The sequence below is a fragment of the Puma concolor genome, chromosome D1 (genome assembly GCF_028749965.1).
Source record: "Puma concolor isolate L17-30 chromosome D1, mPumCon1.1.hap2, whole genome shotgun sequence".
Taxonomy (NCBI): domain Eukaryota; kingdom Metazoa; phylum Chordata; class Mammalia; order Carnivora; family Felidae; genus Puma; species Puma concolor.
The window spans coordinates 72,604,668-72,621,719 of NC_141676.1; the positions used below are offsets into that span (position 1 = coordinate 72,604,668).

The window sequence follows — 17,052 nt, forward strand, 5'->3', positions numbered from 1 at the left end:
GATATCAGTTCAAGAAAGATTAAAAAATTAGAAAAACAAAAGGTAGAATTAGGAAATCCCATAAGTAATACAACTGGTTAATAATCATATGAAGAGAGGTTCAATCTTATTAGCATTCAGGAGAAAATAGAATGAGATCTCACTGTTTAAGAGATTGGTAGAAATTAACAAGATTGGTAATATAATGTTTTAAAATAAATGTCTCTCATACTCTTTGGTAGAAATGAAAATTTCTCTTTGGAGAGTGTTTTGTGAGTACACATTAAAAATTTAAATTCATTCACAACCTCCTCATAACCTCTAACTCAGAAAGTCAGTCCTGGGGATCAACCCAGGAAAAAATACTCACAAATCGAAGAGTGGTGATTTTGCTCTTAAAAGTTTTTCCTCCTTTAGCCTCAAAGACAGAACTCTCTCATGGTTTTCCTGCTAACTCACTGGCCAGTCTGACCAGCCTCCTTTGTTGGCTGTAATTCATCTTCTGTGCCTCCAGAAACTGCAATATCCCAGAGCTTGATGTTTTCACACACACTTCCAAGATCTACATTTATATCAGTTTTGCTCAAATCCTTTCAATGGCTTCTCATCCCTCCCATTTGTCCCCTCCTGATTCAGCAGGTCCCTGGTAGGTCCCAGGAATCTGTACTTTTTTTTCCCAATTGTGGTAAAATATACATAACTGTCCTTAAGTGTACAGTTCATGACATTAAATACGTCCACACTGCTGTGCAGCCATCACCACCATCCACCTCCAGAACCGTGTCATCTTTCTAAACTGAAACTCCATGCCCACCAAACAATAACCCTCTGTTCATGTTTCCTGAGTCCCTGGCAACCACTGTTCTACTTTCTGTGTCTATGAACTAGTCATCTATGTACCTCATATAAACAGAGTTGTACAATATTTGTCCTTTTACGTCTGATTTAATTCATTTAGTATAACATTTTCGAGGTTCATCCACACTGCACTTCTCAGAACTTCATTCTTTTTTAAGAAATATTATTCCCTTCTATGTATATGCCACATTTTCTTTATCCATCACCAGGCGTTTGGGTTATTTGGCTATTGTGAAAAATGCTGCTATGAATACCGGTGTACAAATATCTGTTCAAATCCTTGCTTTCAGTTCTTCTATCTCCAGAAACCATTTATTTTTTGCATAAAATCCAAAGACTTTATGTCATCCACTTTTCCTCCAAAACAGCATACACACCAGGTCTCTCTCTGATTGATTCTCTTACTATTTTCCCCCTTTCTTACTTTGCTTTGCCCACACAGATTTCTTTCATCTTCCCAAACTACCAAGCATACGACTGCATCAGAGCCCTAGCCTATGGAGTTAGATCCCCTTTTCTACAAGATTTCTGCCTAGGCTGCTCATTCATTTCACTAAGGGCTCTGCTAAAATACCTTTCTGGGAGTTGAATTCCCAATTACACAATATATAATTAGTGTGTCCTTTATGGTTTACTCTGTTGCTTTATCCCACTTTCTTTTTCTTCTTTGTCCTAATCAGAATCAGGCATCCTATGTATTTAGTAGTTTGTTGTCTATCTTCCCCACTTAGGATGAGCTCAAAAATTTGTTTTTGTTTTGCTCTCCAATGTAGCTCCAGGTCCCAGAACAGTCTGTGATTCATGGCAGGCAATGAGTGATTATTTGACGAGTGACAGAATGACAGACTGAATAAATGAATATCTGCATACAAAGACATGTATGATACTCACTGCAGTGTTCTTTGTAATAAAAAAGATCCATCATTAAGGGATGGTTAAATCAAGTACTAAGTACATCTATATTACAAAATACTCTATAGCAGTAAAAAGAATGAGGTAACTCTATTAAGTGTTATTATTAAAAATGTTCAAGACATAGTGATAAGCTTAAAATAAGCAATTCATAGAACAATACAAACAGTACGGTAGAATTTATACAACACTCTTGAGTTACCTCTGGTTACACAGATTGGGTGAGGAAAATATTAAGGGAGGATTTGGTTTATCTGAATGATTTGACACTTTTCCAAAGAAGGCATATGGATTACCAAGAGACACATGAAAAAAATGCTCAACATCACTAATCATTGTGAAAATGCAAATCAAAATCACAATGAGATATCACCACACATCTGTCAAAATGGCTAGTATTAAAAAAGAAATACTAAGTGTTCATGAGGACATGGAGGAAAGATAACCCTCATGTACTGCTGGTGGCAATGCAACCACTGTGGAAAACAATAAGAGAAGTACCTCAGAATATTAAAAATAGAAATACCATATGATCCAGTAATTCTACTACTGGGTAATTTACCCAAAGAAAGTTCAGACACTAATCTGAAAAGACATATGCACCCCTATGTTTATTGCAGCATTATTTGCAATAGCCAAATTTTGAAGCAACTTAAATGTTTTCCGATACATGAATGGAATGTTCATATATACATATGTATATATATATAGAGAGAGATAAATGAGAAATATATATATATATAATATATATATATAATGAGAAATAAATCTTGTCATTTGCAACAATATGGATTGACCTAGAGGGTATTATGCTAAGTGAATGAAATCAGAGAAAGACAAATACCATATGATTTCACTTCTATGTAGAATCTAAAAAACAAAACAAATAAGGCACCCAGGTAGCTCAGTCAGTTAAGTGTCCAACTTTGGCTCAGGTCATGATCTCACGACTCACGAATTCAGGTCCTGCATCAGGTTTTGTGCTGACAGCTCAGAGCCTGGAGCCTGCTTTGGTTTCTGTGTCTCCCTCTCTCTCTCTTTTCCTCCCCCACTCATACTCTATCTCTCTCTCAAAAATATAAACATTAAAATTTTTTTAAAACACAAAACAAACGTACAGAAATAGGCTCATAAATACAGAGAACAAACTGGGGGGTAGCCAAAGGGAAGGGGGGTTGTGGTATAGATGAAACCGGTGAAAAGGATTGAGAGGTACAGACTTCCAGTTATAAAGATGAAAATTATAGCATAGGGGAGCTAGTCAATAATTTATAATAACTTTTTATGGTGAAAGATTATGACTACATGTATTGTGGTAAGCAGTTTGTAATGTGTAATTGTCAAATCACTATGCTATACATCTGAAACTAATAAAACACCATATGTCAACTATCCTACAACTAAAAAGATAAAATTTATAGCAAAAATGCTTATTTGTATTACTTGTATAATTTGCAAAAATTAAGATCTATATATCAACAGATAAATAAAAAGCTACATGTAGGATAGATGAAGGAGGCCTGCTTTTTATTTAAGAAATAAAACTTAGAATTTGGGATTTTCGACATTCTGCCTAGTGTGCCAAAAGTTTGGTGATGGTCCATTTGGAATATTAAAGGTGGAAATAAGAGATTAGAGCTAACAGAACGAAGGATGGAAAGTATAGTTGCAACCGCCTGCTGATGTGGCCCTCTACATGCTTTCCCTCATCACCCCATATGCATACCTTACCGACCATAAGCCTACATTTCCAGGTTAAAATATTCTACATTAAAACACAAATATGAGCAGGGGCGCCTGGGTGGCGCAGTCGGTTGAGCGTCCGACCTCAGCCAGGTCACGATCTCGCGGTCCGTGAGTTCGAGCCCCGCGTCAGGCTCTGGGCTGATGGCTCGGAGCCTGGAGCCTGTTTCCGATTCTGTGTCTCCCTCTCTCTCTGCCCCTCCCCCATTCATGCTCTGTCTCTCTCTGTCCCAAAAATAAATAAATGTTGAAAAAAAAAATTAAAAAAAAAAAAAAAAAACACAAATATGAGCATTTCTATGTTAAAAAATACCATAGATATATACACATATTCTCAGATAGCAACATCTGAAAATGTACGTACTAAATTATTAACATGCTATTCCTGTTCTCTTAAGAATTTTTTCTCGTTCTTTCAACTTATCTGCATGTTTCCTGGTTTATTCTATAATAAGTATTATTTTTGTCACTTGAAAAAAAATAGTATTTTTAATGAAAAAAATAACCAACCGAATTTTACCTTGTTATGTAACACACAGAGTAAGTCTGCAAACCAACGGAAGGACTGGATGTCTCTGCACACCCAAATAAAATATAGTCTTCTGAGCTTGTACGGTTCCCAGTCATCCCTGTAAAATTAAAAGAACGCAGCAGGGATTAGGATGAAAAAAAAATTAAGAATCCCTGTATCTGAAAATTTGCTTTTCATTAGTAAGCAAGCAACCCACAGAAAAACCAGTCATTTACATTTTATCATTTGTCATAGGACTTGCTACAGCTCTCAAACGAATTTAAAATGCAATATACCGACTCAGAGGAATGATACACTCCATGAATTAAAGTGTTTATTATTTGTGAATATTATATGCAGATCACCCATTTCCAGTGTGAAGGCAATAAACTCCTGGACCAGAATAATATGAACCCTGCATCTCAGAAAAAAGTTCTCTATTTTCTGTGAATTCTATCACTCAGCAGGGATCCACTGGACATCAGTTGTGTCCTGGCCTCCAGGCAAAATGAGCCAAAACCATTCCAGAAAGCTGGTTGTTTATCCCCTTCTCAATAATCCTTAAAGAAAGAGATGTAACAGCCACCTACTATGTAATGCATTCCAGTAACTCATAATTCCAAGTCTGGATTCCTATTTATAATTATGAAGTCGACTTGAGGTTAAGAAAATATTTTCTCTTTTTCTTAACTTGGAGTGCCCAAATAACTTGCAGTATGTTTTCAGAAGCAAATGATTCCTGGCTTGGAATATGGTTATTTTTCTAAGAACCTCCAAAAAGTCCCAAATTTGTAACAAGCATTTAAAATTGAATATCATTCAAACACATCATTTCAACTTTATTATTCCTTGTTTTAGTACTCCATAAAAGAGTTTTAACGCAAATTGTGCCTTCTTGAAAAGTGAATGGAATACATTTGAGAATAAGTTTTTACTATTATGTTTATTTTTTCATGAAAATTAATATTAATCAATTAATTTTTGCTTATAATCTTAGAACTAAAATAACTGAAAAAGTATTTACTCGGTAAGCAGTCTCATATTTGAAATTTTTATTCTTCAGTCTGTTATAACTTTGCTGAGTAATAGGCCAAGGCATCATGTGCTCATTTGTTAACTCCTGAGAAAAACTTTTCCTGACCAAAATTCTACAATAACCCCAACCCTTTATTTTTTTATCCCATTATCCTCTCTTCTTTTTATCATAGTTCTAATATTTTCTGAAATAATGTTATTATGAATTTCTCACTGGTTTATTTTTCACCTGCTCCATCTGAATGGAAGCTTTTTAAGGGCAGGGACTATGTTTCATTCATGACTGTATTACCAGTCCCTATAAGATGGTTTGGCATGTAGGTGCTCCAAAGTATTTGTTGACAGAATGAATGAACAGTACCACTTACTATTTATGAGGAAGTAGAGAAATGAAGGTTGGTGGAATAATTTTCAAAGGACATAGAAATGGGGAGCCTGGGTGGCTCCATCAGCTGAGCTTCTGACTCTTGGTCTGGGCTCAGGTCGTGATCTCACGGTTCATGAGATGGAGCCCCACATCGCGCTCTACGTGCTGACAGTGCGGAACCTGTCTGGGATTCTGTCTCTCTCTCCCTCTCTCTCTGACCCTCCCCTGTTCGCTCACTCTCTCACAGAAATGAAGAAATAAACTTTTTTTTTTTTAATTTTTTTTCAATGTTTTTATTTATTTTTGGGACAGAGAGAGACAGAGCATGAACGGGGGAGGGGCAGAGAGAGAGGGAGACACAGAATTGGAAACAGGCTCCAGGCTCTGAGCCATCAGCCCAGAGCCTGACGCGGGGCTCGAACTCACGGACCGTGAGATCGTGACCTGGCTGAAGTCGGACGCTTAACCGACTGCGCCACCCAGGCACCCCAGAAATAAACTTTTTAAAAAATTATTTTAAAAAAGGACAGATGAATGCCAAATTGTGATGTTTTACAAGAGAGCATGCTGAAAGCCACAGACCACATATTGAGAAACACTGAATTACTCCCCTCATCAATCAGTAAATGGAGTTCCATGAACAACAAGTAAAGTAGTGCCTCCTTATCTGTGGTTTCACTTTCTGTGGTTTCAGTTACCCTCACGGTCATCCGCGGCAGGGAAGCAGATAATCACTGCTCCACCTGACATATTGTCGGAAGGTCAATAGCACACAATGCTTACATCATTCGCTTCACTTCATCTCATCACCTAGGCATTTTATGATCTCACCTCATCACAAGAAGGGTGACTACATTACGATAAAATATTTTGAGAGAGAGATACCACACTCACAAAACTTTCATCACAGCATATTATAATTTTCCTATTTTAATATTTGTTATTATCTCTTATTGTGGAAAATTGATGTTAAGCTTACAGAAAAGAGCAGAGTATATGTAGGGTTTAGCACCATCTGCAGTTTCAGGCATACACTGGGGATCTTGGAATGTATTCCCTGTGTGCAAGAGGGAGGATTACTGTAGACAAATTCTGTGAGGAATTACCTCATACTAAATGGGAGATGTTTGAAATATTGACAGTTCCCTATTTGAACGAATAAAATGGATCAAAATGACATACAGCAGGGTGTTGAGTATTGATGCAAATGGAGTTACTCCAATGCCTCCGGCCACACAGAGGCTAACCTCGTAGTTCAAGGATTCCTCAAATGGACTTCCAAATGGACCATCAATGTACAGCCTGTGGAGAAGGCAGACAAAGGTGGGAAAAATGAAAAGAAGTTAAATTAATTCTCTGTAGTATGTAGCAAACATGCTGAATCCAATTTCTAGGCTCTGTATGGCTCAGGCCTTATTTCATCACTTCTCATACTGACAAACCTAAAGGAATAAGAAATGTTATGTATAAACTCTCAATGCTAAAACAAGTACATCTGTTTCTAAGCCTTCCCTTTCCAGGGAATTAAAAAATATTTTAACATTAATTAAAAGTATAGAGAAGCATTTATAGGACCATGACAGATAGCTAAGGACAAGTTAAAGCTCTGATCATATTAGTATATTTGATTAAATTAAAATATAAATTGGTTTACTGTGTCTAAATTCAGTAAGTAAGGGTTCTCTTCAAGCAAAGTCAATAGTAGCAATATTTACAGAAACATTTACTATGTGAACAGAAAAGTAATAGAAGAAAAAAATAAAGAAACTGTTCCTCCTCTTTCCCTACTGAGGTTTATTAGTATAGAAACAGCTGGAGAATAATCTCAAAGGAATCTCCACTTACTTGGGATTGTATATTCAAGCAAGTGTGTGTGTGTGTGTGTGTGTGTGTGTGTGTGTGTGTGAAATCCTTAACTTCAACAAAACTTGCTAATTGTTCACTTAATATTTTTCCTCCATACTTTCTTAATAACAAAACATTAATTTATTCAGGGAAGCAAAGTGACCAGCGGAAAGACTACACTGCCTAAAATCTATTGCATTTATTTTGACTGTGTGACTATGAACTTGTTGATGTAACGTAAATGGAAGTACAACCGGAAAAATTGGAAGGCTCCCTGAAGGAAGCTGTCTCAGTTGAAAGCTGCATCTCTTTATTCCTCCCTTTCCTTTTTTTCTTTCTTCTTAGTACCTAAAATGTTGACTTGATGGGCTTAATACTTGTCTTTGATGGCTGTAAAATTTTTATAGCCTCTAAAAAACTACCTCGTTCTAGGTATCTTAATGTTAAAGATATGTTAAAGGCACTGCCATTTTAATGCTCTTTTTTATATATTTTATATATATTTATATATTTATATATATTTATATATTTATATATATTTATATATATATTTATATATATAAATATGTATATATTTATATTTTATATATATATAAACTTTGCTAAAACATAGCAACTGTCCCCCGAAGTATATTTATGTTGTCAGTGTTATGATACACGTACCTTTAATTGTAAGGAACGACTGCAACGATAGATCATTTAATATCAAGAATTTGTGAACTTACTGGTTAAATGCTGAATGAATTAATGAATGGACGGTCTTTGGACCTCTGAGCTCTATGGCATGTAGTCTAAGTTGTGCACCACTACCCATGTCAGGATTTGGTTTCCTTTCCTCCTGGGTACTTATAGAGTATACTTCTCGGAAGTTTTTGTGGTTATATTGAGCCATATATCTAATTCTGACCACTGGGCTGTGAGTAGAGGCAATACTTGCTACTTCCAGAATAAGGCAGAGAAAAGCGTTGTCCCCTCTATGAGAAGAACTAAAAGCCATGAGTTGAACCGGAAGACAAAAGGCAACTGAATCCCTGACTTATCACTTGAAGCAGTTGTTTTGGATCCACTGACTCACAAAAGTCACTTCATGAGTAAGAAATAAGTCTGTTTTGTGTCTTATCACATTTTCAGGATATTTCAAGGTTGACTAGTTACTATAGCAGAGCTTAGACCATCATGACCACCACGTATAGGGGTTATATTTAAATCCTCAAAGGATTTTGCACAGGACTTTGCTTTAAAAAATACTGTATCTAATAAAAAAAAGCTACTTATTGTACCTCAAGGAACAATAACCAAAGTTTGAATGCTTAAGGTAGTGTTCTAAACACAGCAGAAATTCAGAAAATATTGACAGATCAGATACACACAATATACCAATTCTTACTACATCCATCTTATTCATACTTTATAAATTATTCACTCAACAAACATGCACTATGTGCCAACTAGCTCTGTGATACTATTTTGGACTCAAAGATAAAACTGACACCATGACATCAAAAATGACTTTACTAGAGGGGTGCATGGGTGGCTCAGACAATTGAGCATCTGACTCTGGCCCAGGCCATGATCTCATGGTCTGTGAGTTCGAGCCCCTCATCAGGCTCTGTGCTGACAGCTCAGAGCCTGGAGCCTGCTTCAGATTCTCTGTCTCCCTCTCTCTCTGTCCCTCCTCCACTCATGCTCTGTCTCTCTCAAAAAATAAACATTTTTAGGGGCGCCTGGGTGGCGCAGTCGGTTAAGCGTCCGACTTCAGCCAGGTCACGATCTTGCGCTCTGTGAGTTCGAGCCCCGCGTCAGGCTCTGGGCTGATGGCTCAGAGCCTGGAGCCTGTTTCCGATTCTGTGTCTCCCTCTCTCTCTGCCCCTCCCCCGTTCATGCTCTGTCTCTCTCTGTCCCAAAAATAAATAAATGTTGAAAAAAAAAATTAAAAAAAAATAAATAAATAAACATTTTTAAAAAACATTTTAAAGCATGACCTTACCAGAGCTTTTCCATCTTCATATGAAAATCATATTAAATGGACTGGAGGATGAAAAAATTACTACAATGCTTTGATCTTTTTGAAGATAAGATCTTCTTGGGGCACCTGGGTGGCTCAGTCAGTTAAGCATTCAACTTTAGTTGGGTCATGATCTCAGACTTTGTGAGTTCAAGCCCCACATCAGGTTCTGCCCTGACAGCTTGGAGCCTGGAACCTGCTTCAGATTCTGTGTCTCCCTCGCTCTCTGCCCCTCCCCCACTCACGCTGTCTCTCTCTGAATAAACGTTAAAATGAATAAATGTTAAAATGAATAAACATTAAAAAGGAATAATTTTTTTTCAAAAAAAAATTTAAAGATAATATCTTTAAATTTTTTTTCAAAAAAAAATTTAAAGATAATATCTTTAAAAACATCAGTGATAAAATTGGCAGATGGTTTTAATATGTATTTAAAAAGCAGAATTTAGGATAGGATTCTTTATATTTATCTAAATGTATTTAGCTCAAGTGCAATGCGTATTTTCATTTTATAAAGGTATTTTCACTAAACAGAAAAAGAACAACCTTAAAACAAAGCTACTAGAAGATATTTGAAAACTAAAGATTACTACATTAGATTATTGATAGAAATCTCAACATTATCCGTGGCTCAGAAACAACATATGTGAATTGATTCTACCACTTCTCACCATGTAAGCAAATCTAGAATATAAACATTAAATAAGAAAATTGGGCTTAAAAATAAATACTTCAACTGCAAAAACAGATCATTGCAAATGTCTACAGCAATGGAGGATTCTACTTTAGAATCCATTACACTTAGTACAATCTTCTCTTATTCATTCATTGAACAAATACTCTTATGCACCTGTAATGTGACAGCGTTTGACATGTCAGGGAAACAGAAATGAACAAGGAAGAAAAAGTCCTTGGCCCCTTGGTTCTTTGATTCTAGTGGAAGAGGAGCTAGCCCATAAATAAAGACATAAAAATATATATAATGTCATAGAGTGCTAAGTGCTTTTAAAAACAGGTAAAATGTAATAATTACTGAAGTTATGTGACTGTTACATAAAAATGCATTATACTGTTCTGTTTACTTTTATATATGCTTGAAATTTTGCATAGGCAGTTTAAAGGGATAGCCAGAGAATGAGTCTCTGTGCATATGGCAATTGAACAGAGACCTGAATGAAGTGAAAGGGCAAGATGCAAAAACATCTGGAAAAAGAATCTTTCCAGCAGGAATAACAGGAAGTATAAATAAACAAAGCATTTTGGCTGAATGATATGTTCACACCAGCTAAACTCTTCTCGGGAAATTTCAGCTCAGTTTCTTCATTCAATCTCCTGCTAACTTTATTTATGAATTTTCCTTTATCAGGACTGATATCTGTTTGGATCAATCCCCGTCCTTTGTTCATTAACAAAATTTTTAGCTCTTATCCAATAAAAAGAACTTTTTAGGCTCTGGAAATTATGGCAGTGAACAAGAGACAAATATCCCTGTCCTTGGAGAGGGCTTCTCTCTGGTGTGATTATCTAACCCATCTTTCATTTGCATATACTTATTAAGAATCTTTTTTGTGCAAAGTCCTAGAGATAGACAAGTATATCTCCTCAATTATGGTGCTGCCCACTTCTTTACTTGTGTCTGCTTCTTGTAAGAAAAAACAGATACAAGGACAGACATGTTACGTGACCAGCTAAGGATAAGAGCAAAATCATGAAAAACACCTCTCTCCTACTTGTCTGCTTTACAACCCACCCACCCCGCCCCCCACATACACCCTCCCCACGTTTGATGTTCCAGAATAAGTTTTAGAAAGAAGACAAGAATTCAGGGTTCTAGACATTTACTAGGGTTGGGATCATGGGCCACATACTTGTCCTCTCAATATCTGATTTCCTTGCTTCAAAAAGGACCACTGAAATGTGGTGACACAGAAAAAAGTCTGCTTAAGAGTTGTACAGGGCCACCAATATCAGAAATGCTCTTTGTTAATGGCATCAATGAGCACCTGCAGTGCCCTGTCAGGCCAACTGAGAGGTCCAGTGTGACATGAGAAATGTTGATGGGAATGTGGTGTGAAGGACCTTAGATAATCAGCTGGGGTTTTTTCGTACCTTTCCATTGATTTTTTTCCTTATTTTTATTAAGGTTTTTTTTAAATTCCAGTATAGATGATACACAGTGTTAAATTTGTTTCAGGTGTACAATATAGTGATTCAACGATTCTATACATTAGTCAGTGCTCATCATGGTATGTGTACTCTTAATCCTCATCACCTATTTCACCCCTCCTCCCACCCACATCCCCTCTGGTAACTATCAGTTTGTTCTCTATAAGACTCTGTTTTTGGTTTGTCTCTCTCTCTTTTTTTCCTTTGTTGCTTTGTTTTGTCTCTGCATGGTATTTGTCTTTCTCTGACTTACTTCTCTTAGCATTATAATCTCTAACTCTATCCATGTCGTTGCAAATGGCAAGATTTCATTCTTATTAAAATTTTTTTTAATGTTTATTTATTTTTGAAAGAGAGAGAGAGAGAGAGAGAGAGCAGGGGAGGGGCAGAAAGAGGGGGAGACACAGAATCTGAAGCAGGCTCCAGGCTCTGAGCTGTCAGCACAGAGCCCGACGTGGGGCTCAAACTCATGGACCGTGAGTTCATGACCTGAGCCTAAGTCAAATGCTCAACCAACTGAGGTACCCAGGACCCAAGATTTCATTCCTTTTTACAGCTGAATAATATGTAATTGTATGTATATACCACTTCTTTTCCATTCATCTATCGACAGACACTTGGGCTGCTTCCATAATTTGGCTATTGTAAATAATGCTGCAATAAACATAGGGATGCATGTATCCCTTTGAATTAGTGTTCCTGTATTCTTTGGATAAATACCAGTAGTGTGATTACTGAATGGTAGGGTAGTTCTATTTCTAACTTCTTGAGGAACCGCATTACTGTTTTCTAGAGTGGCTGCAGCAGTTTGCATTCTCAACAACAGTTGTTGTTGCGTTAGTGTTCCTTTATCTCTACATCACCATCAACACTTGTTTCTTGTGTTTTTGACTTTAGCCATTCTGACAGGTGTGAGTTGGTATCTCATTATACTCTTAATTTACATTTCCCTGATGATAAGTGATGTTGAGCATCTTTTCATGTGTCTGTTGGCTTTCTGTATATCTTCTTTGGAAAAGTGTCTATTCAGGTCCTCTGCCCATTTTTTAATTGGATTATTTGACTTTTCAGATGTTGAGTTGTATCAGTTCTTTAAATATTTTGGATACTAACCCTTTATCGGATATGTCATTTGCAAATATCCTCTATTCAATAGGTTGCCTTTTAGTTTGGTTGATTGTTTTCTTCACTGTGCAGAAGCTTTTTATTTCAGTGTAATCTCAATATTTTATTTTGCTTTAGTTTCCTTTGCCTCAGGAGACATATCTAAAAAAATGCTGCTACAGCCAATTTCAGAGAAATTACTGCCTATGCTCTCTTCTAGGATTTTTATGGTCTCATATTTAGGTCTTTAATCCATTTTCTGTTTATTTTTGTATATAGTGTTAAGAAAGCGGCCCAGTTTCATGCTTCTGCATGGTGCTGTCCAGTTTTCCCAACACCATTTGTTGAAGAGACCATCTTTTCCCATTGTATATTCTTTTCTACTTAGTCAAAGATTAATTGAGCATATAATCATGGGTTTATTTCTAGATTTTCTACTCTGTTCCATTGATCTATGTGTTTGTTTTATGCCAGCACCATACTGTTTTGATTACTACAGTTTGTAATATAACTTAAAGTTTAGAATTGTGATACCTCCAATTTTATTTCGCTTTTTCAACATTGCTCTGGCTATTCAGGGTCTTTTGTGGTTCCATAAAAAATTTTAGGATTGTTTGTTCTGGCTCTGTGAAGAATGTTGGTGTTATTTTGATAGGGATTTCATTGAATGTGTAGATTACTTTGGGTAGTATACACATTTTAACAATATTTGGTCTTCCAATCCATGAGAATGGAATGTCTTTCCATTTCTTTGTGTCATTTTGAATTTCTTTCATCGGTGTTTTACACTTTTCAGAGTATAGGTCTTTTATCTCTTGGTTATGTATATTCCTAGGTATCTTATTGTTTTTGGTGTAATTGTAAATGGTATCACTTTGTGCCACTTCATTATTAGTGTATGGGAATACAACAGACTTCTTTACATTGATTTTGTATCTTGTGACTTTACTGAATTCATTTATCAGTTCTAGTATATTTTTGTTGGGGTCTTTAGGATTTTTCTATTTATACTATCATGCCATCTGCAAATAGTGAAAGGTTTACTTCTTCCTTAACAATTTGAATGCCTTTTATTTCTTTTTGTTGTCTGATTGCTGTGGCTAGGACTTCCAGTACTATGTTGAATAAAAGTGGTGAGAGTAAACGTTTTTATTTTATTCCTGACTTTAGAGGAAAAGCTCTGTTTCCCCCATATAGTATGATGCTCACTGTGGGTTTTTCACATAAGGTCTTTGGTAGGTTAAGGTATGTTTCCTCTAGACCTACTTTGTTGAGGGTGTCTATCATGAATGGATGTTGTACTTTGTCAAATGCTTTTTCTGCATCTATTCAAATGATCTTTCCTCTTATTGATGTGATGTATTACGTTGATTGATTTGCAAATATTGAACCACCCTTGCATCCGAGGAATAAATCACACTTGATCGCGGCGAGTGATTTTTTTAATGTATTGTTGGATTTGGTTTGCTAGTATTTTGTTGAGGATTTTTGTATCTATGTTCATCAGAGATATTGGCCTGTAGTTCTTTTTTTGCAGTGTCTTTATCTGGTTTTGGTATCAGGGTAATGCTGGTCTCATAGAATTAATTTGAAGTTTTCCCTCCTTTTCTATTTTTGGAATAGTTTGAAAATAGGTATTAACTATTCTCTAAATATTTTGTAGAATTTGCTTATGAAGCCATCTGGTTCTGGACTTTTGTTTGTTGTGTTTTTTTGATTACTGATTCAATTTCTTTGCTGGTCATCAGTCTGCTCAAATTTTCTGTTTCTTCCTGCTTTAGTTTTGGTAGGTTATGCCATTTGTGCTGTGGCTTGGTAGTTTTTCAGTTGGGACATATTTCTTTGTGTCCTCATATTGTCTAACTCTTCATGTCTGTTTCGGTGTTTTAGGTAAGTCAGTTCAGTTATGCCTCTTGTTCTTGATGGTAATGACATTATGAAGAAGAGGTCCTCTAGCGCCCTGCAGTGCAGTATCCGCAGGGCCTGGCAAAGGGAATATCTACTAGGTGTGATGGTGTGCTCTGCTGTTGAGTCTTGGTCTTTTTCCTTCATTCCAGTGGCCTGCAGAGGCTCCCTTTGCTTGTTTTGGGCAGTGTTTGCTCCCTAGCTGGGTGGGACACATTTTAATGGGTATGCAGTGGTATGCCTGCAAAATGACACCTGCCACCACTGTGTGATGAGGCCCTGAAAAACATGCAGGTTGGGAGATATGGTGCGGCTTATGCAGGTCTTCTGGGGCAGGGGCCCATAGTACCAGGACTGAGGCAAATGTTACTGGGAAGGGAAGATCTGCTAAAGAACAGGGGGTGAAGTGTGGTGCAAGCCAAGTTAGGTTGCAGAGCCTTATTGGTTCCCACAGGTGGCTGTTGTTTATGCTGGGGGGTAGGGGAATGAAACCGCACAGACCAGCTCCTTTGTTCCTGGAGTCTCCCTGTGATCCCTGATCTCTGGGTCACACTCTGAGATGAAGAAATCACTCTCCCTCTTCTCATCCCACCGTTTTTCAAACTGCTGCTTCCACGTTGTGTCTCTGCTGATTGTGGTCCTTTATCTCTCTTTTTTAAATTTTTAATTCATTAATTTAAAAGTTACATCCAAATTAGTTAGCATATAGTGCCTTCTCTTTAAGGGTGGGGAATCAGCTTCCTAAAGCTGTCCAGGTTCTCCCAGAGCTGAGCACATTGGCTTTTAAAATTCCAGGCTTTAAGTCCCACTGGTTGTAAGAACTCATGAGATTGAGCCCCTCTTGCTTTCACACCCAAATGTTATGGTGATTTGTCCTCCCTGTTCAGGAGCTAGCCAGTGTGCAAGTCTGTTTCTCACCCTTCTCCACATCCCTGGCTCTCTCCCCACTGTGGACAGTCAGGGGACCTGTATCTAGAATCCTTGGGTGTAGGTGGGAAGTTGTGGTCCCTCCTGCTGGGAGGGAAAAAGCCACCATGCTGTGGGAAGCTGAGTTTGGAAGAAACAGGGAAGGGAGACTATTGGTTACAGTTGGTTTATTGTCCAGGAAACACAGAGTGATCTCCTGGGGCCATCTGCAGACTATTCTGTCTGTTTCACCACTGGCATCGGTCAGTAGCATCAGGGCCATTTTACTCCCAAATCACGCCTTCGCCCTTCCTACCTTCTGCAGTATGTCCCCTTCTCTATCTTTAGTTGTGGAGGTTATTCTGCCAATCTTCAGATTGTTTCCTGTGTTATCAACACCGACGTCAATGAGTGTTACCTAGTTGTATTCATGCGACGAGGCGAGCTCAGAGTCCTCATACTCGGCCATCTTTCCAGCCTGTATCTTCTCTGTCTTTTTTAAATTTTGTTTTGTTTGTTTGCTAGAAATGTGTTTTCACACAAGGAGAAACAACATTTTGCTTCTTTGGGAGGAAAGATGAAGAATGAAATTACTGGTAATTTGGCAACAGCTGGGTTTTTGAGAGAGGCAGAAAGACAAACTACTGAAGTCATTTTTCGTATATTTAATGTGATTAATGTGTAAAATCCATTGCCTTTAATTTATGAGCAGTGATTTTTCTCCCATGTTAGTACCTGCTCTTTAAAGGAATGCTATATTCCTATTATTGTTATATATGTGACAAAATTACAGAAACTAAAGGCAACTCTCCAAAGTCTTGTAACAACATAATAGAGGTGAGATCAACCTGACATATTTTTAAACTTCAACTGATGACTAATAAAAAGTTCCATTGTGAAGGACTCTGGATAGAAAAGAATTCTAAGAAGAGGAGCGGTCCTCTTCCCTGGACCATTCGAACATATATAAACATTTTTTCAAAAACTCAGTAACTTTTTCCTTGAAAGTGGAATCCAGGGGTGCCTGGGTGGTGCAGTCAGTTAAGCGTCCGACTTCAGCCAGGTCACGATCTCGCGGTCCAGGAGTTCAAGCCCCACGTCAGGCTCTGGGCTGATGGCTCAGAGCCTGGAGCCTGTTTCCGATTCTGTGTCTGCCTCTCTCTCTGCCCCTCCCCCGTTCATGCTCTGTCTCTCTCTGTCGCAAAAATAAATAAACGTTGAAAAAAAATTTTTTTTTAAATAAAAATAAAAAAAAAAAAGAAAGTGGAATCCACTTAACATATTTAAAATTGATTTACTTGTTTTCATGTGTAATGTTAATCAGCTGATAGACCAATTATATCAGATCTCTTTTTTCTCAATGGAAAAATCCATCATCTGCAAATTAATCCAACTATATTAACAAATAAAATTACAACCAACACTTTTGAAATCTTGTTCCTCAATACTTCCTATTACTTCCCTCAAAACAAATTGATATCATAATAAATGAAAATAGAACTTAGACAATCTGAGAATTTATAAAATTATTGTAAGAAAGATGTTTATTAATTTAAGAAAATTGGGGCAGCTGGGTGTCTCAGTCAGTTAAGCATCCGACTTCGGCTCAGGTCATGATCTCATGGTTTGGGAGTTCGAGCCCTGTGTCGGGCTCTGTGCCGACAGCTCAGAGCCTGGAGGCTGCTTCAGATTCTGTCTTTCTGTTTCTCTCTCTCT

At 37.2% G+C, this 17,052-nt stretch overlaps 1 protein-coding gene and 1 long non-coding RNA gene across 8 annotated transcripts in view; both read right to left on the minus strand.

Annotated features, from left to right (window-relative positions):
* Positions 1-17,052, minus strand: part of LOC147576806 (uncharacterized) — an 859,087-nt gene that overhangs the window by 235,695 nt on the left and 606,340 nt on the right. The window lies entirely within an intron of this gene.
* The window catches only part of NOX4 (NADPH oxidase 4), a 168,754-nt gene that overhangs the window by 19,412 nt on the left and 132,290 nt on the right, over positions 1-17,052 (minus strand). For all 7 annotated transcript variants that reach the window (XM_086678547.1, XM_086678545.1, XM_086678544.1 and 4 more), the window contains 2 exons: positions 6,588-6,707; positions 4,013-4,121 (listed from right to left, as the gene is read on the minus strand). In XM_086678547.1, coding sequence (XP_086534673.1) covers positions 4,013-4,121; positions 6,588-6,707 — 229 coding nt within the window. The remainder of the gene's footprint in view (positions 1-4,012; positions 4,122-6,587; positions 6,708-17,052) is intronic.